Raw genomic sequence first — 22,916 nt, 5'->3', positions numbered from 1 at the left:
GGTCCCTTCTGCGGCTCTTGCCCGCAGAGCCCAGCCCCGGGGTGCCCCCACTCCCCTGTTGGAGTGCCGGCGTGGGGGTTTGGTGTGTAGATGGGAACGTCAGGGCGGGCGGGAGCTCGGCCTCGCCTTCCCCGTGTTGCGCTCCCCGTCGGTGTTTTCTTGGGGATTGTCTGAGCCCCCAGGTGGGGACAGGGACGGGACCTGGAGACCAGTACCCAGCGCTCCGCTGTGGTGGTTCATTGGGGAGCCCGAAATGAGCAGGCACAACGCGTGGGCACTGACATATGAACGCTGACCGCGTTCAAGCTTTGTGCCCACTTTTAACGGCTGTGACTTTGTCTAAAAAGCTGCAGCTGGTTTGAAACCAATATTTTTTTTTTTCTTGGGAAACTGTATTTTACATTCCCAGATAGTGTTAATGGGTGCAAGGTAGTAGTCTTGCTATGTTTGTTTTGCTATGGAGAATGTTGTCAAGGCTTAAAAAGCTATGACCTAAGCCAGTTCATTCATTTGCAGTTGCTGCGGGTGAAACCTGTTTCCCTCCACCCTCTTCTGCTGGAGATGTTGGCATTTACAGTGACAGTAAAATAAAAGAAACACTGTGCAGAGTGTTATTCCATCCTTTGCAGAATACGATGGTGAAACAATGGTATTAAGATTTAAAAGGCATAATCTTGTGGATTATAAAGAACTTTTATCACTATAAAAGCTTTAGCTTCAAAGGAAATATAACTATGCTGTACAATGCTGGAGGTGGTCAGTCATACTAATAGGCCACAGTGCCTCTTGCAAAGTTTAGTTTGATTCATCTTCGAATCCTTGAATGGCTGGTGTTTTTTTAGCCTTATTTTCAGTTTAGAAATTCTTTTGGTAAGAAGAAGATGTTACATCGGCTGAGTCTCTTAATTGTGTGCTATAAGAAGTTTTCAAGAAGAAAAGGAGGGAGGAACAAAACAAGTGGTTTGAAAGAATACTTCATGTTTAAAAGTAATTTTAAACAAACTTGTTACCCAACTGATGTTTCCATTTCTCTTGATGATATATTTGAAAATATATTCTTTCTAAAGATGATGTGCATTTATGTTTGATGTCATTCTTTGGTGTTACTTCTCCAAAGGGGCTGCCTGAAATGTGTCTTGTAACATTTGCTGACATTCACAAATCTGTTGTTTGTCAGCTGTTCTTGCCTTTGAAGGACATGGAGTTCATTTGTATCCTGATCTGTTCTGAAATTGGGTTCCTCAGCTGTCGCCTGGTTGTTCAGAAAGTCTCCTTGCTTCTCAGGTCTGTGGTGCCGTTGCTCTGAGTACACTTGGAGGGGGACTGTAAAAACAGCTAGATAACCAACGGTAGTACCAGACGTGCGCAAGTGAACTAAGACTAAGGCAAATCCAGTTGTGTTTTCTGGAGGCAGATAACTGTTTTGGTCAGTAATTAGGCAACTCATCCAGTTGCTTTTCTGACAGTATCTCTTTCTGAGACATAGGAAACGTACTCTTTAAAATCATTAGATGGTTTATTTGTCAATGCAGCAGTTAGATTCCATTGTATAAAAGTAAAGATGTACAAAATTAAAGTTACAGCTGAAAAGGCAAAATCAAATTATAAAAATTTAATATTCTGACATGATATTTAGAGGAAGATAGTGCAAGCTATTCTGTATACTTAGGTTAAAGCATAAAATAAGTTCTTAAAATATGCCTGAAAGTTGGTCTCTGTGCAAAAGCCTAAGATGTCACCAGCCTCCTAACATGCAGTGTTTTGCTGACACAAGATGCTTCCTGCTTATAACTTAGGTCAGTGGTAGCCTATGTCATCACTGATCCTAATCGTTATAGCTGTGACAGACCTTATTTTTTCATGCTGCATTACAGGTCATCTTAAGCTTTTGACTAAACTCCCATCCTGCCTCAAGCCAGAGCAAGAAATACAAATTGCAGTTCTTCCTGTCAGCAGTCTGACTGATAACAGAGGACATAACATTCAGATGGTAATTTTTTTTCAGGAAATATGTTTTCTGTTTAAGTTGGAGAATAGTTTTAGATGCCCAGTGATGGTTAAATAATAGGTTGTTATGTATAAGGAAGATGGAACAATGGCCAAATATGGCGCTTTTAATAATATGACTGAAATGGCCACAAAAGAATTAAAACAATTGGACAACATGGAAACAAAAGGGAAAAAAAAGAGAGGTTGTTGAATTTTATAACTAAAGAACTAATCTCAGATATGTTGCAATCTGCATTTTTTATATCCTCAAGTCACTTAAAGGTGTCCATGCACGCTGGGGAAGTAGTAGTGAAGACTACATTCAAATTGTGAATGATGAGCATTTGACAGGTCTGCTAAGATACCAGGAAGATGTGTTTATGCTTATATGTCATATCAGAAACTGAGAACAATATGTACCAGAGATATTCCAAGACACAGGAAATAAGCTAACTATATTGAAATACAGATCTTCAAAGAATTCTTCAAATGCTTGGAAACAGATTGTGTAAAGTCATTTGCCCAGCCTCCAATTGAAAGTTAATTTCATTTTGATTATAAACTTCAATACTAACAGAAAGGCTTTTAAGGAAAATTAACTATTTGAAGCATTTTTGGTCTGTTTTCTTGCAGAAGTTTACACGTTCTAAGCTGCATGATGCAAAAGCGGAAACTGGAGCATAGTGCTTTATTTAGATAGGGGTTTTCATTTGTTGATCAAGTAGTCAAAGACAGAGGGATGGAGGAGCAACCAGAAATTAATGTGTCTTTACAGCAGGAGAAAGAGGGATGGGAAGAGAAGGGAAAAAGGCTACCACTTCCTGCTACGACCCATTCTGTTGACCCTTGTCCATGGAGCACTTATCTTCTGTCTGGGGAGCGGTCGTGCCAATCCAGTATCTCAAGACCAGTGGAAACAATGGAAGCAAAGCATCAGCAATTGCATCTAAGGATTTTACATGGGACTCAGAGTAAAAGTTTCAACAGGGAGAGCAAAACAGATGGGCCTCATCAATCTTGTTGCTGTGGTGTCTGTGGTCTAGTTTATAGTGAGACTCGTGCACTGGTAGCCATGTCCAGTAGGAAACTAAATGTGTCCAGCCCTGTTTGCTGGCCGTGACGCCAACTAGCGTGTAATGAGCTGCATCCGTGCTATTGAACCCTGCAGAACAGGGTAGAGGCTGCCAAACTCCCAGTGGGGAACAGTGCGTCTGGTGGTTCCCAGAATCTGAGATTTGCTTGGTGGGGAGCTAGCCGGCCTGGGGCAAGACTGTGCTAGGACCTCCCAAACAGTGTCAGCAGTTCCACGGTTCGGTGCCAACGCCTGGGAAGAGGCCATGTCACATTTAATTTTGCAGACATAACACGTGCCTGCCCCCCCGTCTTTCTTTCTAGCAAAGGCATGAATCGTCCTAAGGCAGTAAGTAGCTATACTGGACTGTCTTTTTAAGACCTTGTATTTAAAAGTTTGGTTGATTTTTTTTAAATTAACCTTTTTTTTTTTTCCTCTCCAGATTATGGATCTGATTAGTTTTGCTGGTAGCTAACCTAGAAGTAAGAAAACTCAGATAAGATGGGGGAGGTTAGTTATTCAGAAGAATATATCCTAGATCACAAACGAACAGCAAGTGCTCAGAACTACCTCAGTGTTTTCTACAAAGGATTATTTTAATATTTCTAATCTCACCAAGCCCCCGAATGTTACCGTCCCGTTTATATGTGCTTTCACCTTACCCCTTGGTTTTTATAACAACAAGAAAACCCCCTCAACGTACAGATATGGATCCTGTACATAATCTAATAGTCAGTGTTAGACTAAAGGTTTAAACAATGCCTGGTTTGCTTTTCAGCAGAGGATTTCTCTCCATGCTACTGGGGAAGAAAATGGCTTTGAAATTGCTGAAGTAGGCTGTTAGTCCCTCCTGGTTCTCTGCTTGTCCTGCGCTTCTCTCAATAGGCTTGTATTGCTTGTATCTCCTGCAAGGAACGTGCACAGTTAGTTCCTGAAAGACACCTCAGTGGAGGTCCACATTTAGCATGTGGCCAGCACATAAGAGAATTAATCATGTATTCGTAACATATATGCTCTCTCCTCCTTCTGCTTTCAATCTCATCTGATGGTGAACTGCCATAGGTCAGTAGTGGTGACTAAGGCCTGGTTAATGAGAAGACTCTGTTGCTTAGCGGAGTACAGTTGCTCTGCGGTGTTTCTTTCTCACCACCGACTGTGAAGGGTGAGCATGTTCTTGACTTAGGAGTCTTGGTGCAGTCTTAAAGATTCATGAGAAACATCCAAGCTAATAATGCAGTAATATCATAGAATCATAGAATGGTTAGGGTTGGAAGGGACCTTCAAAGGTCATCTAGTCCAACCCCCCTGCAAGGAGCAGGGACATCCCTGACTAGGTCAGGTTGCTCAGAGCCTCATCCAGCCTGGCCTTGAACGTTTCCAGAGATGGGGCCTCCACCACCTTTCTGGGCAACCTGTTCCAGTGTTCTATGTGCTTCTGTTAACTACTTTCCTGCATACCCAGCACCTTTTTACCAAATAATTTATTTGTCAATTATTTAATGAAGAATTTTGATAATTAATTATTGATCAGACAATCAGAAATGCTTCTTATAAGACATTTAGAGCTAAATTAGATTTCTGTTTGTTAAGTTCTACAGCATACATAAATCACATCATGCAGTTTGAGTTTGCTTACTGCTTACATGCAGTTCCCAGGCCTTCTAGTATTACTATTTGTGCTTATGAGCACAGAATATAATTTTCTATGAAAGTCATTAACATTTGCATATTTTCCAGTGGTTTTGTGGCTTAAGCCAGTAATCTAATTTTCTTGAATATTTGCCAGAATATTTGTAAGCAACAATAAAAACGAAACAAAACTATAGTTAATGCAAACTTAAGTTGTTGGTTTTGTTAATTTAAACTAATATTTTTGACAGTTCTTTGGACTGTTTTTAATCCTAGAAACTAGCAACTTACTTGTAAAGGACAAAAGCCCCGATGGTGGCAAACACTGCCAGCAAACCAAGGAAGATAAAGACACCTTCTGTTGTTCCTGATGATGATCCTAGAGTTCAGAAAGTAGTTTGATTAAAAGTTAGCCTCATTTTAACAGTGAGAGATTTTCTAAAGAAAACATATTTTTTACTTTACTGCTGTACAGACTGAAGTACACTTAATACTTATAATATAATAAGCATTGGAAGTCAAAGACTTTGCCAGGAGGTGGTGCTTTCACTTCCTAATCAGGTTTAATTCTCAGTACCACCAGGGTGTGAGTTGGGCTTTGCCAGTTTTCTCATATAAGCCGTGCTCCTGAGACACATGGCTGTCCTTCGTGCTGAAAGGGATTGGAGGGTCTTGCTGGCACCCCATGAGATGAGGCTAATTTGCTTCTTGCCAATTGCTGTGTTTTACACTGGGAGTATAAGAGATGCAGTCTCTTTATAAGCTTTCATGTTAGAATCAGCTTCAGCTTTCTCTTAGGGATGATGGCCAGGGGAATGGGGATTAAAAAAAAAAAGAGTTTCTTAAATGTTATTGTTTGTTGCAGTTCCATATGCTAAGATGGCCAAGTATGGCTGAGAGCTTGATGGGCTTAGGCTTCTTTGCCTTATCCAAAAGTTTAGGGTTCTGCTTTTTTAATGTGCTCATTCTGGGAAATTAACTTTGGGGTCTGCCTGTCGTTGAACTCTGCCTTCTGGTTTGCCATCAACCATTTGACTAATCATGTCTGATGGAAGAAGCTAAATAATTACAAGTATTTTTTCAAGAATTGTGTTAAATATCTTAATTTTCCAGTCCACAAGCTGTACCTTTATTGAGTTTATGGACACTAAGACACATTCTTGATCCTCATATTAACAACAGTGTTGATACAATGAAGTGCATGTTGGCTTACCTTTCTAGTTATTAATTTATAATTGCTGTCTGTGAAAATCAAGATATCAAAATCAGAGTTTACCATTTACTTGGTACATGTGCCTCATATATTTCTCAATTTGTTGATACCAATGTTTGTGAAGGCTTGACCTCATTCCCAGTTTACACAATATTTTTATTGAGACTGTAGGGATTTACCTTATTTTATGAAAAAGGTAGGTCCTTGGACTAGTTTGCAAAGCAACACATACTGATTTGAGGGGTCTAATTCATAGGACTGCAAACCATTCAACAGCAGTTTAAGCAAGTTAAAAGCTTAAAGGTATTTTGAGCAATGTCTACATAACCCAGGCACAGTCTTGCCAAATTTCAAGGGCCAAATGTTTAGCCACCAGATAATGGGATTTTCAGAAATTCATAAATACTTGCCTTCTCTTTAAATGAGACATGAGAAATGTTTGTAAATGTCAGATGGGCTCCTCCAGAAGGTGACTCAAAGCAGTATCCTCTCTTAGATCCTAATTCTGCTTTGATTATGGTGTAAGCCCCAAAGTACAACTTAGCTTTGCCCTCTAGAGGCAACCTACAGAGACCGGTCCTGTGGGGCTCAAGTTAGCCTCTGTGAATACAGTTTTTAAAATCCTACTGCATGCTTATTTTTACCTTTAGGAGCCAAAATGCACTTACAGGTCAGGCATTGTGTCTTAGTCATCCTGAACTGATTTAGGTACAGCTAAATTTATATCTAGATTAAATAAAATCAGCCAAAAATACTGTGGCAAGTGACCGCGAAGGGTCAGTTTTTTGGCTGATAGTAATTAAAGAGTTCAGAAGAGTCACTAGGATATTGTAGTGGAAGGTCAGGAGGGCAATGGAGTGGGAACACAGAGACAGCATGATCATTTAGACTTCTGACTGAGGCTGTTTAATATCTGTTTCTGTCAAAGACTGCTTGGATAACTGTGAGCAAGACAGTGATCCTCATCTGACCAAAGGTAAACATCCTGCTCTGAAATAGTCACTCTGGGCACACTCTGTAGTCAATGAATGTTACACAGACCTTTCCAAAACCTGATTCGTCGTATGCTCATGTAGAAATAGAAACGTGGTCAAGGTCAATGGGCTACAGAGGGCCCAGGACAGCCAGTTCAGTTGCAGACTTTGATTCTGTCTCAAGTGAACTGAATTCCTCTCTGTTTCTCCTATTTCTCCATATGTGGAGTAGGCTGGCTGCATGTGCCCCACCTTCTTTTCTGCCCAAGAGAGTTATTTTGTGGTAAAATACATTATGGCTTAAGAACTGTTCATATTCTGTGATACTGAAGGATTTGTATAATTACTGTACTCATTGGATTGTAAACATAAATCAAACCAGATTCTAACATCTAGAATTCCCGTAGGGAAAAAATAGTTTCTTTATCTTTGCACAAACTCTCACACAAGCTGGCACAGTTTCAGCTGAGGCCTCCAGGCATACTGAAAACCCCACATAAATTCTTGTGCTCTCCCCATCACAGGGAAATGACCACAGGGAGAAGCTCTTCACAGACAACCCGCATCTGCTCTATGTGGACTCACCTCCATTTACCGAAATCAGTGCACTGGCAAGTGCTTGGCTTGTGTCATCCCCCAAGGTGACATTTATACAGTATGTTCCAGGTTCCTCAAAAGCTCTCCTTACAGTGAGTAAGCATTCATCAGTGACGATGACGGGGTCGCATACCACACTCTTGGACACCTGGCACGTGGGGTCAGAAACTACTGTGCAGACATCTGTGGGGAGACTGGGATGGGAAGAGAGAACACATTGCACCTGCGGAGTCCTGTTAGCCCAGTTCATGGACACATTGCACTGATGCCCTAATTTTATGCTCGTGCCTGTTTACTGAAATCAGTGGCACTATAGTGATTTAAGAGTGCTTCATTAATACTTTATATATATTTTAAACATATACCTGTACATTTTATATATACATACATGTGGATTTTATGTAAAATCTATAAAATTATCTGCTTGTTTTATATATCATTTCACATTTCATGGTGATCACAGAATTACCTGCCTTAAATCAGCTTATAAAGCCTGTTACCTGTAATACATAAGCATCATTAAGAAAGGAATACAGATTCATATATGTAGTATCATGTTCTGAAAAGTAAACACTAACTTAAGAGAGGTTAATTGTTTTCCAGTTGCGTTATGAAGACGATTCCTGTACTTCTTGGTCATCTCAACTCTAATCCCCTTCTAGGAGCTAGGAATATTAGTGCAATGTTTTCTTATCCAAGAAATTGCTTGGACACACCCATTTACTCTAAGTGTCAAAAAATCATAGCAAAAAAGAGTTTCCTTCCAATTTCAGTAGACTGCTTCCTATTTTACTGAAATCTTGTCTTGGCCAGAAAAATATAGAATTGTTTCTCCCCACTATCTAGTTCTCTTTTTTTTTTTTTTTACTGAGGCTTGATGTTTGTTCTGAATCCTAAAAGCCTGGCAGTAACCTCTGTTGACATAGTTTACAAATGAAACTTGCATTCTCTTTAATTCCAGTCAAGAAATAGAAACACTGCAGTTTCCAACTTTTGTTCATGCAGCTGCATCTAAGTGCAGACAGTGTTCCAGCACTTAATTATTTTTAAAGAGGGAAGACTGACAGTTTCATTCACACACTTACCTCCCTTGGCAGGTAACAACAAAGTCAACCAGTGAGTTTTCAGCTTGACTTTCTGTCATCTGGATGTTTGTCATCTGAATAATATTTACCTCAAGGATTCCCTCTGGGAGAGGAAACAGATGTCAACGGTAGGACACATGACAAGCTCTGAAGTCTGTGTGTACAGAACCCCAAGTGTTTGGCTTATGCTCAGTTCAGGTCTTGTTTTCCATAACCTCCTCCCTCCCTTAGCACTCCTCTTGAAGGGTTTGAAAGCTGAGAAATTTTCCAGTGCTTTCGCTGTGAGGCTGCTCCTTTCTGCTCTCCTTTATTTTTTCCATTATTATTATTTACTTATTTATTTTACTAAATTGCTTCTCTGTCCCACTACCCATGACTTCTGTGCATGCCAAGGTCAATCCAGGCTTATGTGACTCCCTCGGGCCAGTATGTTTCAGGTGTGGCAGGTTCAGAAGCTGATGATATAGAAAGCAGTGATACGGCACACATCCCCACCAGCCATTTTCCAGCCCAAATCCCTGGAAGCACCACATGTAGCATGGGGGCAGCCATCTGCAGTCATCCAGACCAAGGCCCAGCCTCACATGTCTGACACAAAGGGGCCATAACCTCTGCCACTAGATCCTGGCAGAGTGTGTAAAGAAACCAAAGTCAGCCAGTTAGCTATCTGTACATTAACTTAAAAATGTCAGCTAGGTTCAAGAGAAGGATCTTATTGTGGATCTTGCATATTTGTTAAAACGGAGCCTAAATAAATGTTATTTCTACTATACATTGTTGTAAATTATTAGCCCCATTCCTCTGTTCAGATGTTGACCCACATCCTTACCTACAATGGAGATATCAGTTTCATAGTACCCATTTCTGTAAATGTGGCAACCTCCATCAGGATTATCTTCCATTGACTTGACAGCAGTAGAAGAGTCTGAATTAGAAGGTGATCCGGTTGTCACTGTTGTGTTGAGGGATAAAGAATAGATATGCAGTTTTAGAACAAGTTCTGCTTAAAGGTATTCTGAACATGGCCATATGTTTCAACTGCATTCATTACATAGGTCACTAGTGGCTTTGGTTTGCAGCTGTGCAGTCGTGTATGTATTTGTATGGGATTATGGTAAAAGCCTTAAAGAAAACACACACGCCCAGCTGTAGAACCAAGGAGTGGCCTGGGTAGCCTCACTCTAAAAGCCACCTTGCTGGTCACCCACGTCTGTGAAATAAAAGTTTGATATAATTAAACACTTCTTGAAAATTCCCAAATCAATTATAGAAGAAATCCAAAGGCCAATAAAAGGTTTTAAATGCTCTCTTTAAAAGCAGGTATTTTCCCCTTGCTCTACATTACAGCTAGTGGAAAATTGAAGAGGGGAAGTGGTGAAAATTGTATCTTTAGTTTCATTTTTCATTCTCACTCAACATTTTGGTAAAAGCACATATTAAAATTCTGAAATCTGGAAAATATAGCCACATTTACAATTTAATAGTAGTAGTACTGTAACTACCCAGGCTACAGCTGCAGGCCTTTGCAAACCTTAAAACCCTCTGAGATGATAAACCAATGCTGAACATAATGAAAGTTACTCTGAAATATGATAGTGCATAAATTTAAAGTGGAAAAGCCATTCTGGGTTAATGCCATGTGGAAATCCTGTATTTTGGAATATAAATGAGTTTTTTCTAGTTCAATCCAATCTCATTTAATTTTGGTTGGAAGTTAATGCAAACCAGAAAGGAACTGGCTAGAAGAGTGTTCTGAAATACCTCTTTCTCACTTAAAATTTACATCTTACTTCAGAAGATGACCCTGAGTAAGCAAAACTAAAACCACTTGACCTGGCATGGTAGAGGGTATAAAAACAAATTTATATGGGCTGTATGTCCACCTGAACACGTCTGTATGGTGTCACTGTGGTGGTAGAACTGGATGTGTTGTGTTAAATGTGTAAGTGATGCCTATCATAGAAGAGTTTACGCTTATTGATTTTGTCTCTCAACCAATTTGTAGAGGGTTTGCAGAGCCTTGCCGCTCTTTCACTGATGATGGTAAAACTTCTAAAGATATGAACATAAAATGCCAGAATTCAGAATTTTAGCGTTTCTCCTAGTATCACTGCTAGCTGAAACTCTTACCTGTTGAGGTGGGCAGTGGCGCAGTGGGTGTTACTGGCCTGCAAGGTACAGGTATAATGGCTTGGACAGTTAAATTCAGAGTGAAGTTTCCTTGCAGAGTATAGGTGTGAGATGTAGTGGAACTGCTGACTACAAATAAGCCACTTCCATCACCAAAGTTCCACTTGTAGGAGATGGCAGAATTATTAAGATAGTAGCTGGGATCATGAATCTTCACATCAAATGTGATTGGTGAGTCTTTGATAAAAATGGAGTCTGAGATGTTGCGGTCATGTTTTTGGAACATACTCACAAATATTGGAATTTTGTCTAAAGGGGAGAAATAAGAAGTAAATAAATAAAGCATGCATACCTGTCTGCAAACAACAAACAGCTCCTAAGTCCCTGAACAGCAACAGTCAGAATGTGTGACATTAATATCTTTAACACAGGTTTCTACTTTAATTCGATTTACTGATCCGAGGAGTGAATGTCAGTAGGGAAAAATTACCCAGAAAAGTATGAGGACAAATGAGGAGTCGCAGGCATCTGTGGGAGATTGCATTTCCTCTCCCAAATAACTTTTCATTACAAAGTAGAGGTGTCACAGCTGAGCTAGATACAAAGGTAGATTACACTACTCAAGGCAATTTACCAGAGATTCAACATTCATATTAAAAACCTTTCTCAGGCCAATGTCTTATTTTGATGCCAAATGATGCATGTAACCCCTAAACAACAAATACCCTCAGTATTTTATTACCATTTATTCCAGCACGCTCACCTGTTACAACATAAACGGCACTTGCTCTTGCAATTGGAACGTACGCTGAGTGCCCTCTCCTGTAAATGGACACTGCCATCCTGTGTTTGCCAAGAGTGATATTTGCTGTGTTGACTGAAAAAATTGCTGAAGATTGTCCAGTTGTTTCATAGTACTGACCTGAAACAGAACATGAATTTACAATGTGTTTTCCCCTTCAACCTAGCTACAAGTTGTTTTAAGAGAAGCAATATCTCTGTGAATATTGGATTGTCTAAATCAAAATGAATAGTTTAGAATTGTCTTTTGGTTATATGGCAGGTATTTTTGAAGGACTAAATACTTTTACATTGTGTTTGCTCTCATTATTTCTGTTTTTTTTCCGAAGGTGTCAGAAAGATGTCCCAAATTTCACTTATCTAAGAAAAGGCGTTTGCCAAGGCATCTACATCTCTCCAAAGCAATTACATTACATTTAGTTATTAGGATTATGTAGTGGATGGTGTTACCTTTTAGGCATTTTAAGGTGATCTTGTGCTCGTACGCTTTCAGTGTATCAAGAAGATACAGTACCTCTTGCTTCATGCCCTAGAGCCCTTTGTATATATTTGCTTATTTGTCTTTGCAACAGCTGATTGAGGTAGGTATCACCTCTATGTAAAATTTGGAACATTATTATTATTGCTTGTGCTGATACCGATAATACTGATTTAGCCAAGCTAACACAGGATACTAAGCTTTAGTATGTAGCCAATGTCAGGAATAGCCCAACTGTTCCATACTCAGGAGCTGGAAATGCTGAAAATCAACATCTGTGACCAGATCAGTACCACACAGTCAGTGGCAGTTTTCACCTCCCCAGAGGCTAGAAGTGCTGCACCATTAAACTGATCTGAAGATAAACAGCGCTATGGTCTCTCTTAAATTTTAGAATCTGAAGTGGCATTGAGCAGTCAACAAATCATGTGAGTGACCTGCTCGGATCCTCTGTTTTCCCTGAAAAGTATCTTGAGTAGTACTGAAAGGGAATTATTTTTCTTCAGTGGTAGTACTGTGAATGCAGATTTAAAGAGAATCTCCTGATAATCCATGATTTTCAGACTGGGCAGCTGATGGCCTCTCTGGAAAGTGGAGAATGAATTCGGGATCTCTGAGGAGATTTCATTTAGGAGCATGAAATTCTTTTTAAAAGACTTTTAAAAAAACATACTTGACAAATGAGTTAGTGTACAGAATGAATATAAGCTTTGCAGCGTCAGCCAAACCAAAGGATGTGCTGCAGTACTAACCAGACGTGTGAAATACGTAGACAAAGTTCCTTCTCCTCCAGCCAGGATAATAAGGGAAAGGTCTCTCATCTGGGAATACATTATGGCTGTGGTTGCTTGTGCAGTTTTCCCAGCCACAGTTGTCGATCCATTCAGTCCAGTTGTAGACGTAGGCTTGCTGATCCTGTGAGGCCGGAGGATCTAAGTGTAGAAATAAGACATTTTTCCCCATCAACTGAGAAATGTGTGGAAAGTCAGGAGAGAGGAGGCAGACACCCCAGGTTACAGTGGTTATTGCACTTAAACAACATGTTAAGTAACTAGAGTGTTTTTAGACTGAGATTTGTTTATTTTAAGATTGTGCTTTGTTTTTAATGTAAACACAACATTTTTCTGTCTTGGCATTGTTTTATTTAAAAACAAAAAAAATTTACTGCCTCTTGGGCCAGACACAATTTAAAATTGCTTGCCCAAAACTTGCTGTCCACTACATAGGACACTACTGTTTCACTGGAGTTAATGGGGCTGCCTGGACACTGGCAAGTGGAATCTAAAATTTTAAGTTAAAATATCTGCCATGGAAGTACTGTGAGGAAGTGACTTAGTTTGTTTTGTCAGAAAAGTTTTCTATGACACCTTAAAATAACTTAGACATGAATTTCAGTTCCTTTCTGAATAATAAAGACAGTTTCCTTCCCCAAACAGCACAACAGATATTAAATAGAGAATGGATATTGGCAGTTAACAAAACATTAGACAGTCAAAAAGTAGAACTCAGGCTGACAAAAAACTTTCCTGGTATGCCTTGAAATGAAAATTACTTTGATCAGTAAAAAAAATTGTTGAAAATTTATGAATTCAGAGGAAGAAAGGTACAACAGCCTGTTTCACTCTAGATCCGGCAGCTTCAAACATATGTTACAGTAAATAAGATGAAAAAAAATGTGATTCTCTGATGAAAAGATTGCTTTATTTTTAAATGATTGGTTTTCTTGTTTGTTTTTAATTCTAAAATGTGAGAATGTGAGATTTCCTCTTTCTTGAGGGTTTTTCAAGATGCAGATGATGGTTAGTAAGTTCTACAATTCCTATTTGGAAAAAAAAACAACCCCTCAGTTTTATAAATTGACAGCTTTATAAATTTGAAAGAAAACAGTATGACTGTGCAATCTTGTGACTGAGCTGAAAAGCAGTAACAGTTTTGTTAGGAAGCCAAATTAACGTCACTGTTTTGGGAAGAGAATTTTAGAGTGAAGGCAACTCTTAAATTACCTCGTCATTATATGCAGTGGATGCAGAACAGTAAAAATACCAGCGTGATCTTCTGAGAAAAGAAACTGGCATGGCACAGGTTGCACATGAGTGTAGTTCTCAATTAAAAGCAACATGGCTGTTGTTCGTAGGATGTGCTTCTGATGTTTTCAAAGATTTATGACACGTTCACACCAGCACCACAGCCAGATGTGTACATGGTGCAGGGAGATTGCTGTTACCTACCCTGGGTACAGTTTCTCTCGTATATTATGTTGCCATCATTATCTTCTTTCTGGCACTTGGGAAACTGGAGAGTCACAACAAAGGTCACGTTGGATCCTACCAGTGCTGGGCTATCAGTGTCCAATTTGGCTGTCACCCTTCCACCTGTAGAAAAGAAAATCGGTCTTTACTGCAGTAAAGGATGCATCAGAGCAGCCGCTACCTTCAACTGTGCACTATTTACATTAAAATGCTTTATTGATTCCTCTGTTTCCAAGGGGTTTTGTGCTCCTAAGTCACTTTTACTCTTATCAAACCCCCAACGCAGAACAATCTGAGGGACTCATCATATCCACTCACATCACTGGTCTGTCATTCATTTCCTTCTTAGAGCTAAGAATATGAGTTTTTTACCTATGAGAGTCAATATATTCTAGAGGAGAGTATTTTTGTTTCTCCCCAGGGATATAGCCTTTAGAACTCAGCTCAGACCAGGTGATAATAAACAGGTTCTTCACTGAAGTTGTCAAACTGAAGTCCACAATGCACTACTGAGGTTGCAGTTGAAGCTACCTGTCCTCTAAGGCATGTTTCAAATAATGGATTGTCCTTGAGCTTCTTAATAAGTATTAATGTCTGAGACTGTGAGTCATGGGAAAGCATTTACTGTAAAAACTCACTGTTCTGCTCCATCAGACAATGTGCTGGGAATGCTATCAAAGCCAGTTGCCCCTAATTTGCTATTTTTTTCAGCAGTGGTGGCTATTGCACCTATGAAAAAGCACTATAGCACCTGCACTCTTCAATGAGGTGGATTTTCTAGCCAGTTTTGTCAGTGTCTTTGGATTACATATGTGCGATTACCTTTCCAACAGTCCTTCCATCTGGGATCTCCTTCTTCCCAGAAAGGATAAAGCTTTTCGTTCCATGTATTTTGATCACTAGACCAGCCTTGTAGCTTCTTGTAGGATGTGACAGGAGAAGTTCCTCCCTGGCTCAGCACATCTTGAAACCCTAGTGAGAAAAATGAAGATGCAATGTAATAGCATTTTCCCTGCCACCCTATAAAGATATTGCTCTTGTGCTGAACAGCCTTCTTATTACAACTATATTCTTGTGCTGATTAGAAAACTCTTCACGAGTAGAAAGTTATGGAATTTTATCATCGCAGCTATAAACACTTACATCAACTGTAACCACCATAAAGACAATTGCACCACTGGCAGGCTAACATTTTTCTACTTGCGCTATTGCAAGCTTTCCAGGGAAAGAATAATAAGTTTTATAGTGTTTTGACCATATCAGAGTAATTGTTTGTATGAATAGACATAACCCTGCAACAGTCAGGTTGGTCGTACAGAGGTTGCTTGATTGCTGACTGCTTTGTGCTTGCCTGATTATAAATCGATGAGTAAAAGGCTAACAGGATGAATTCACTGTCTGTCTGAGTTGTGCTCTAGTGGAAGTTACGCCAGGAATTAATTTTGACCCAGTGAAGCTTCTTTGGTGAGTTGGCTGGTGGTTTGGGTGGGAGGGGTGGAACCAATTGTAACAGAAGCTTGTATTTCCAGAAAAGGAAATTTAGAGCTGAATAGTAAATTCAATGTGTTTATAATGTAACAACAAAAACATATTAGCTTCATGCCTATGACTTTAAAATGGCTCAGCTATTAAATAATTTTAATAACCTCTTTCTTCTCATATTACTACAAATGATGGGCTCAAACTTTTCCCAGGCCTTCTAGGATTCCTCTTTCTGTCACAAAGTGCACATAATGAAAAGCAAAGTATATATCCAAGTAACCTGTAGGAACACGTCCACCCCTGTAGAATGCCATAGAAATATGTTCGTAAGTAGGCTCATAGGCAGAGTTCTATTAAAGCCTGGGGGTTTTGAACAACTCTGTCATGTTAATCAGGTGGGCGTGTCACAATATCAAGGGAGTTAGGATTTCTTCTGCTTTTCATAGCGTTATTTTCATAGCGTTATTTTAAAGGTAGCTGATGCTGAATGCTTCTGAGACTTACACCAAAGTGCAACAAAGAGCTGGATGGTTTTAAGGAAAATGCAGAGACCTGTAAGAAGGGCAGGAATGGCCCTGTGGTGTGTTGGAATTCCTCCAAGTTTTGGAAAGGACACAGAGCAGGTGTAACCAGTCTAAGAGTGATCTTTATGGGCATGTGACTCCTAATTTTGCTGCAATGGAGAACCAGAGAAACAGCACTGAAGAGGAGGTAAGAGCTGCTCTCTCTTGATGCTTTATTGCCCAGTGAGATTGCTGCTGGGCAGGAAGGACATCCCTTGGCCAGTCCCATCTCAGTGGTCACTCTGAACTGATGCCGGTAGCTCTCTCTCTCTTGAGTCCTGAGGACTGAAAGGTTCAAGGAAAATAGGAGATTTTGCACTCAGAGGCATATTCTCCCATGGTCTTTCACCCTACAGGAACTCCCCACAGTCTCACTTAAATTGCCTGAATCAAGCCTTTCCTGCAGATTTAATAAGTTTTGATGTGAGCAAAGCATAACATCATGACTGGTATTTACTTAATGGCCTGTATCACATGCTGTATTGTTTTCACTCTTGGTCAGAAGAAGAGTTGGGTAATGTTGTCCTTCAGAAACTTTTCTCAGGAAAAAAAACAGATGAGCAACTATGAAAGTATTTCACAAAGGCTTATCAAGTTCAATTACATTTTATGTCAATAAATTAATGTGTCATCTTATTTGAAAGTAAGTGGCTAGGGATTCTTCCTAATTTCTTTTTCCCATTCTCTCTGATTTTATCTAAAAATTATTTAATGAATAAAAATGTTTTGATTTTTTCAGATCAAAACATTTCAATCATTGTTTTTTTTCCCAAATGCTCAATTCTTCAAAAAGAGCTGGAACACTTTTAATTTTATACATGCTTTTAATTTTGAATTTTCAATAACAATCCTTTAATTCAGCAGTCATTTTCTTGTCCAGCTTTGGTAATAACTGTGGTCACTGCTTCTAAATCACAAGCTCCTTAGGCATTTCTGTGCCTCCCTGATGTGTTTTGTTTATTTCAATCAAATATAAAACATTTCACAAGCTTCAGGACAAGACAAAGACATTTTTTCAAATGAGCAAAGACTTCAGCACTAGTTTCTCTTACACATAGAACTGAAGATTTTCAGTTGCTGAATTTAAAGGAACAAAAAGCTTTCATATATTTCTTCTTTAACAATGAAGAACACTCAAGAACAGATGCTGATCATAACCAAAATTAGAGCAATTCAGTTCAAAATAGACAGAGTAATATTACACTCCAAGGAACTGATTACTGTAATAGTTTTGGTGAGGTGATCATAGGAGAAGAGGTCTGATACTCTGATTGACTTTCTTCTTTTGCATTCTGTTTTTCATTTTGGTGAAAAATGTAGCAAAGACAAGAAGTTGAGCATTTCCTGTGATAGCGTGTTAGAAAATAATGTAAACTTTCTAAAGTTGCATATAGAAACATAATAAAGCAGGACGAAAAATAATTTGAGTAACAACTTGCAAAAACATCAAAACTACTAATTAATTTTTTTTTTTTTTCAAATACAAAAGCAGTGGAAAGCTTGCCAGAAAGTCTGTAGGGCCAAAAGATGGTGTAGATACAAAATAAACATTCAGGAAAGATAAAGGGATAGCATGACAGTCAACTACATTAGTCTGCATTTTCATTCACAAAGGAGGAGGGTGAGAGGTTTATGTGCTAGAATTTTTCTTTACAATGGTGGAGAATCTCTCTCAAAATGAAGTGCTGGCACAAAAAAAAAGTATTACAGAACAAATAAATGAAATGAAGACGTCGTCTAGATAGGATGACTCAAAAATATGGGAGTTATTAAATAAAGTAAAATAAATGAGTTATTAACCATAGCATGTAACGTCTTGCTTAAAACTGCTTCAGTGGCCAAGAAACAAAAGCTGGCAAATGTGATGACAGTTTTTAAAAACACTTCCAGAGAAGACTTAGAGGATTACAAAAAGTTTGAGGCTCACATTGGAGAAGCTGCTAGAAACAGCAGTGAAGAACAGAATTAGCAGATACAGTGGATTAATATGACAGGCTGTAAAAGGAGTGCATTCCTCACAAATATATTTGAGTTTCACTTAGGAAGCCAGAGAGCATGGGAACAGGGCTGACCTGCTTGTTACAGGCTGCTTGAGTTCCAGACAGCATTAGATGAGGTCCCTTTGCTAAAGGCACATAAAGGAACTCAGTTACCATGGGATAAGAATGAAGGATTTCACATGAATAAATAATTGGTTAGGATATATGAACCAAAAGTTATGAATAAGTGGCCAGTTTTCCCAATTGTCAAAATAATTTAAACTATTCATAATCTGGAAAACAGGTAAACAGTAAAGTTCTTTAATCTGCTGAAGACAGCATCTTAAAGTAGTGGAGGGGAGGACTGTATGAGACTCAGTGACTCAAGAATAAAACTATATGAAATTCAGCATAGTTAAATATAACTTCACTTACAAAATGAGAGACTCTAAACTAGCTATCGCCACTCAGAAATGAGATCTCATAGCTTTACAGTTTTGAATGCAGTGCTCAGTAGCAGTAGAAAAACTAGGAAAAGGCTAGACAGAGAATGAAAATGAAAATGTCATTACAGCATTGTGTAATTCTGTGTGTGTTCATGTCTTGAAGACTGTATGCTGCTCTGTTCTCTGCAGCTTGAGCACGGTGTAAGAGAACTGAAAAAAATACAGAGAAAGGTGCTGAGGATGCTACAAAGGAATAGAATTGTTTCCATATGAGGAACAGCTGAACAGACCATGTCTTGAACCTGGAGAAGAGGTGAGACAGGAGAATATAAAAATAGAATCATGAACAGCATGGAGGAAGAAGCAATTTGTCACTATTTCTGAAAGTATAAAAGTTAAGGAGAATCAAATGAAACCAGCAGGTTACAGGTTTTAAGCACATAAAAGATATTTCTTCACAGAAGGCACAGTTAAAGTGTGAAGTTTCTTGCTGGCAGGATGCTGTGTGTGCCAAAAATTTACCCAGGTTGCAAACAAAACCCAAGTGCATGAACTGATGGATGAAAATTCCAGTAAAACCTGTTAAATACAATGGCTCTGCATCTGACAGAGCCAGTTCTGGTGCTATAAATCATCAGAAGCTGGGAAAGTGTCCTGAGTAAACACCCGTATACACTTGCCCAGTTATACCTCCATTACTGTTTCCTATTGGAGACAGTTACAAGGCTAGATGGATGCTCAGCTGGACCTCAGCTTTTAAAGTCTTCAGTTTCCTTACTGTAGATTCTGGAATTTGAGCCTAAAATCCCATTTCTGGGTTCCCAGCCCTGAGCTCAGGCAGTCAACCTAAGACTTGAGTCAAACTGGGAGCTCAGAAGGAAGTGGAGGACCAGCCCAGTGTCTGTCCACCGTGTCTTGCGGATCTGATTCCTTGACTGGGCTCCTAGAGGTTGGGGACGCACAGGTCTGGGTGTCCCGGTGGGGAGCACTGCCTCTGACCTGGCCTCTCCCAGCCACAGCTGAGCTGAGCAAACTGGGAAAAGTCCATTTTGCATGCCTTTTTAACCACGCTTGAGCTGGGGAAATATTGTTTGAAATTTGTTGAAATGAGCCAAGGCTTAGCTCCGGTCAGCTCTGTCTATCCGTGGAGTGCAGAAACAGATAACTGAGCACATTTCTCTCAGCACATTTCTCCAGCTCAGGTGACATTTTTGCCCTGAGGTGGAGCTAGCTGTCGCCTACCAGTTCCCAAGCACACCTCCAGCAATCGCTGTCAAGTGCAAGAAGCAGCCGTTTTTACCGCTCCGGCTTGGGACTTCAAACCCACGGAGACAGGGAGAGAGGATGGGGTGAAGGAAACACTCACGTATGGCAGCAGCACACAGCACCGCTTCGGCCAGGAGCAGGAATCTGAGGTGGCGGTGAACGCTGCTCATGGTGCCGGAGACGCTGCGTTGGTTCTGCACGCGCAGAGGAGCAGAAAGTGCCCGGTGCCTGCACACGGTAACTCCTCCGGTCCCCACTGAGAAGTGAGAATGAAGTTTCTCCGCTGCTCTGCTCTCTGATTAAATGAAGGGCCCCAGGACCCATCATGTGATGGAATTAAGCAGAGATGCATGATTTTGTCTTCAGCTTCTTTGAGCTCATGTGCTTATGACTCACTCCCTTTGCTTTCAGCATTCCCTGGGATTTCTGAGAGACCTGTTTAGAGCCACACCATTTACCTCACAGGCATTTTTATGCTAGTTTTGCACTATGATCAATCTTTGAACTTAATTTGTTTTTAAATTAAGAATGTTTATTTTTCAGAAATCCAAATTAACTCTTGCCCCAACCTGATTTGCAAGTGTTGCTGCAAGAGTTTTCTGCATTTGATGGGATCCATCACTACTTAACCTTGTGTCTCTCCCCATATGCTGGGCGACAACTGTAAACTAAGTGGAGACCGGCCTCTAACACGTCCCTGGATTTGGCTCCTAATTGTTTTGTTAAGGAAAATGCTATTTAAACATTTAGTGGGCACATGCATGCACCATCCCACCATGGTTGCACAAGACAACGTGCCCATGGTTAGAGGTGTGATCACAGATCGTATGCAGTGATGGCAAGTCAATATCTAGCTCACAAGTTGCCATGACCTGCACACAGGTAAGTACTTCATTGTATATATTTCATGGTGTGTACAGAGAAAGGAAAAACAGACTTTGTTGCCCAAGCAAATAATGAGGCATAATCAATGGCTTGAGAGGAGAAGGGTAATACAGGTAGATTGGCAAACACCGCACTTCGTGGTTCAAATTCAGGTTCAGCATGCTTCACCAGCCTGCGTGTTCTTCTGCAGGCCACACAGCAGCTGAATTCCGTTGCAGCCCTGGCAGCCTCCTAAAGTCTCTTGCTTTTGTTTGCAGCAAAGAATGGGCTTTGGTGAGACGACATGGCATAGAACCAAGTACAGTCCCCAAGACAGGAGGTCAGTAGTGGTGTCTGTGATCCCAAAGTATACCACTGGCAAGTGAGACGTTGGCTAGCCAGAAACCAGCAAGTTGGGCAACACTAAACCATTTTTATTTTGGGCAGGGCAGGTGGAAGCCTGTAAGTCCAAGGTGCTGTCAATAGAAAAAAAAAAGATTGCCTAACGTAAGGAGATTTCAGAACTGTGACTACTTATTATTTTAATTTTTTTCACTTGTTCTTACTTCTTTTCTAGCATTTTCTATTAGCTGTGTAAGTTATTGTCACTACCCGGAGTGCCCCAGCCAGCATTTCTCTCAGTAACGCAGGCTCTGATGTTCAGTCATCTTGCATATGTAGACTCCATACCTCAGCACCCTCCTGGCTGCAGCCAACCCTCCCGCCTGTTGCCAGCCAAGGAAAAGGGTGAAGGCAGTAGCCTTAGGGAGACCAGGCTTGTTTAGACCAAGCCCTCATTGTCTGGCAGAAAGGAGAAGGAGCATAAATCAAAGTCAAAGCTGTGACTGACTGTGCAAAAAAATCATATGACTGCAGCGTCCTCATGTGATTGTTGCTTTTTTGTTGTTATTAAACCAACTACATTCCCAGTTGAAATGTCAGGTTTCAGAGCCATTCACAATAATTTTTTAAGCTGTGTGGGACATTAACTTTAATTGCACTCCTTTGTTTCCAGGTTGTTGATCCTAGAAGTGCAAAGTGACCTTCAAACACCGTCTTTCAGCACTGGGGGCCTGATCCAGAGTCTGCTGGGGAGAAAGGAGGTTTGAATGCTTTTTCCCAACAGGGTTTTGAGAACCTCCAGAGGAAAACTGCTGACAACAAATGCCTGGTAATTAAAAACAAAAATTTATCAGCCTAAAAACAATAAAGTTGGTTAAGACGGAGTTTTTTGCCGTGTTATTTGATACATGAAAATGTTACATAAATATTGAGTGACATTCTCAATAAGGGCCAGCTGGTGGAAATTATTAAACACGTTGTAAATAGACTTCAGGGGCACTGAGGATCAGGCCTGCGGTTAGAGGAATCCAAACCCACCAGGGCTGGGGTAATGACTAAAAGGTGGCCGTACTGCGACGCTCCGGTCCTTCCCGTTCTCCCTCCTCAGCTCTTGGGCCTTAGACTACACGTTCCAGGGGGGCCAACACAGAAAATGTTTGGATATGCTTGTGCTCTGGCTGCAGCCAACAGTGTTAGCAAGAAAAGAGGAGAGAGGAAAGCTATATAAGAAGGGAAGGAAGAGCTAGGAGGAACAGAGATGTGAAAGAAGTGAAAAGAAGAATAAAAAAGCCAAAGAAAAGTATGAGGATTGAAGACTGAAGGGTTCATCTGAAAGCTGAGCTAACTTCTCCAAGTGTTCCAGCTGTAGCTGACTGTGTCTGAAAATGAGAAACACAGAAGAGTGACTTGAAACTGTTTGATCATCACCAAATCTGAAATTAACTTTATAGGTTTTACAATATTATTCTTGGTCTCTGGGAAACAGCTTCACAGATAAAACAACTGAACTGAATTGTGCACCAGTAAAAGAGAAAAGATTTAAAATATATCCTAACTATTCTCCTCGCAAAGAAACACATTCAGAGAGATTTAGGGCTTAATCTGGTGAAGAAGTGGGTGGATAGGAAGTGCTTGGTACTTCACAGCTTTAGCGCCTCAGTTATTAAAACTCATTGAGGAGATACACATCTCTGGTACCTGAAGGCCTGTCAGATGACAGGGTGTGAACACATCATGTGTACCTGCATGTCTAGACT

The 22,916-nt window shown here is 40.1% G+C and overlaps 1 protein-coding gene across 1 annotated transcript; it reads right to left on the bottom strand.

Annotated features, from left to right (window-relative positions):
* Positions 1-3,437: 3,437 nt before the first annotated feature.
* GPNMB (glycoprotein nmb) lies at positions 3,438-20,168 on the bottom strand. The gene is made up of 11 exons (XM_010118797.2): positions 20,054-20,168; positions 15,040-15,189; positions 14,197-14,340; positions 12,721-12,900; positions 11,453-11,611; positions 10,690-10,998; positions 9,389-9,511; positions 8,560-8,662; positions 7,463-7,668; positions 4,982-5,069; positions 3,438-3,966 (listed from the first exon to the last, which is right to left on the bottom strand). The coding sequence occupies exons 1-11, from the start codon at positions 20,121-20,123 to the stop codon at positions 3,813-3,815; spliced, it is 1,686 nt and encodes a 561-aa protein (XP_010117099.2). The 5' UTR covers positions 20,124-20,168; the 3' UTR covers positions 3,438-3,812.
* Positions 20,169-22,916: the final 2,748 nt, after the last annotated feature.

Source organism: Chlamydotis macqueenii, chromosome 2, assembly GCF_036417535.1.
Source record: "Chlamydotis macqueenii isolate bChlMac1 chromosome 2, bChlMac1.mat, whole genome shotgun sequence".
Taxonomy (NCBI): Eukaryota; Metazoa; Chordata; class Aves; order Otidiformes; family Otididae; genus Chlamydotis; species Chlamydotis macqueenii.
The sequence above is the reverse complement of the archived record's forward strand: the minus strand, read 5'-3'. Positions and strand labels throughout refer to the sequence as shown.

Excerpts from the sequence above, each read along its gene's own strand:
- GPNMB (XM_010118797.2), bottom strand. The coding sequence starts at position 20,123 with ATGAGCAGCGTTCACCGCCACCTCAGATTCCTGCTCCTGGCCGAAGCG. Across the intron at positions 15,190-20,053 it reads GCTGTGTGCTGCTGCCATAC|GGTTTCAAGATGTGCTGAGC; the intron begins GTGAGTGTTTCC and ends TTTTCTCACTAG. Across the intron at positions 5,070-7,462 it reads ACTGATTTCGGTAAATGGAG|GATCATCATCAGGAACAACA; the intron begins GTGAGTCCACAT and ends TCTGAACTCTAG.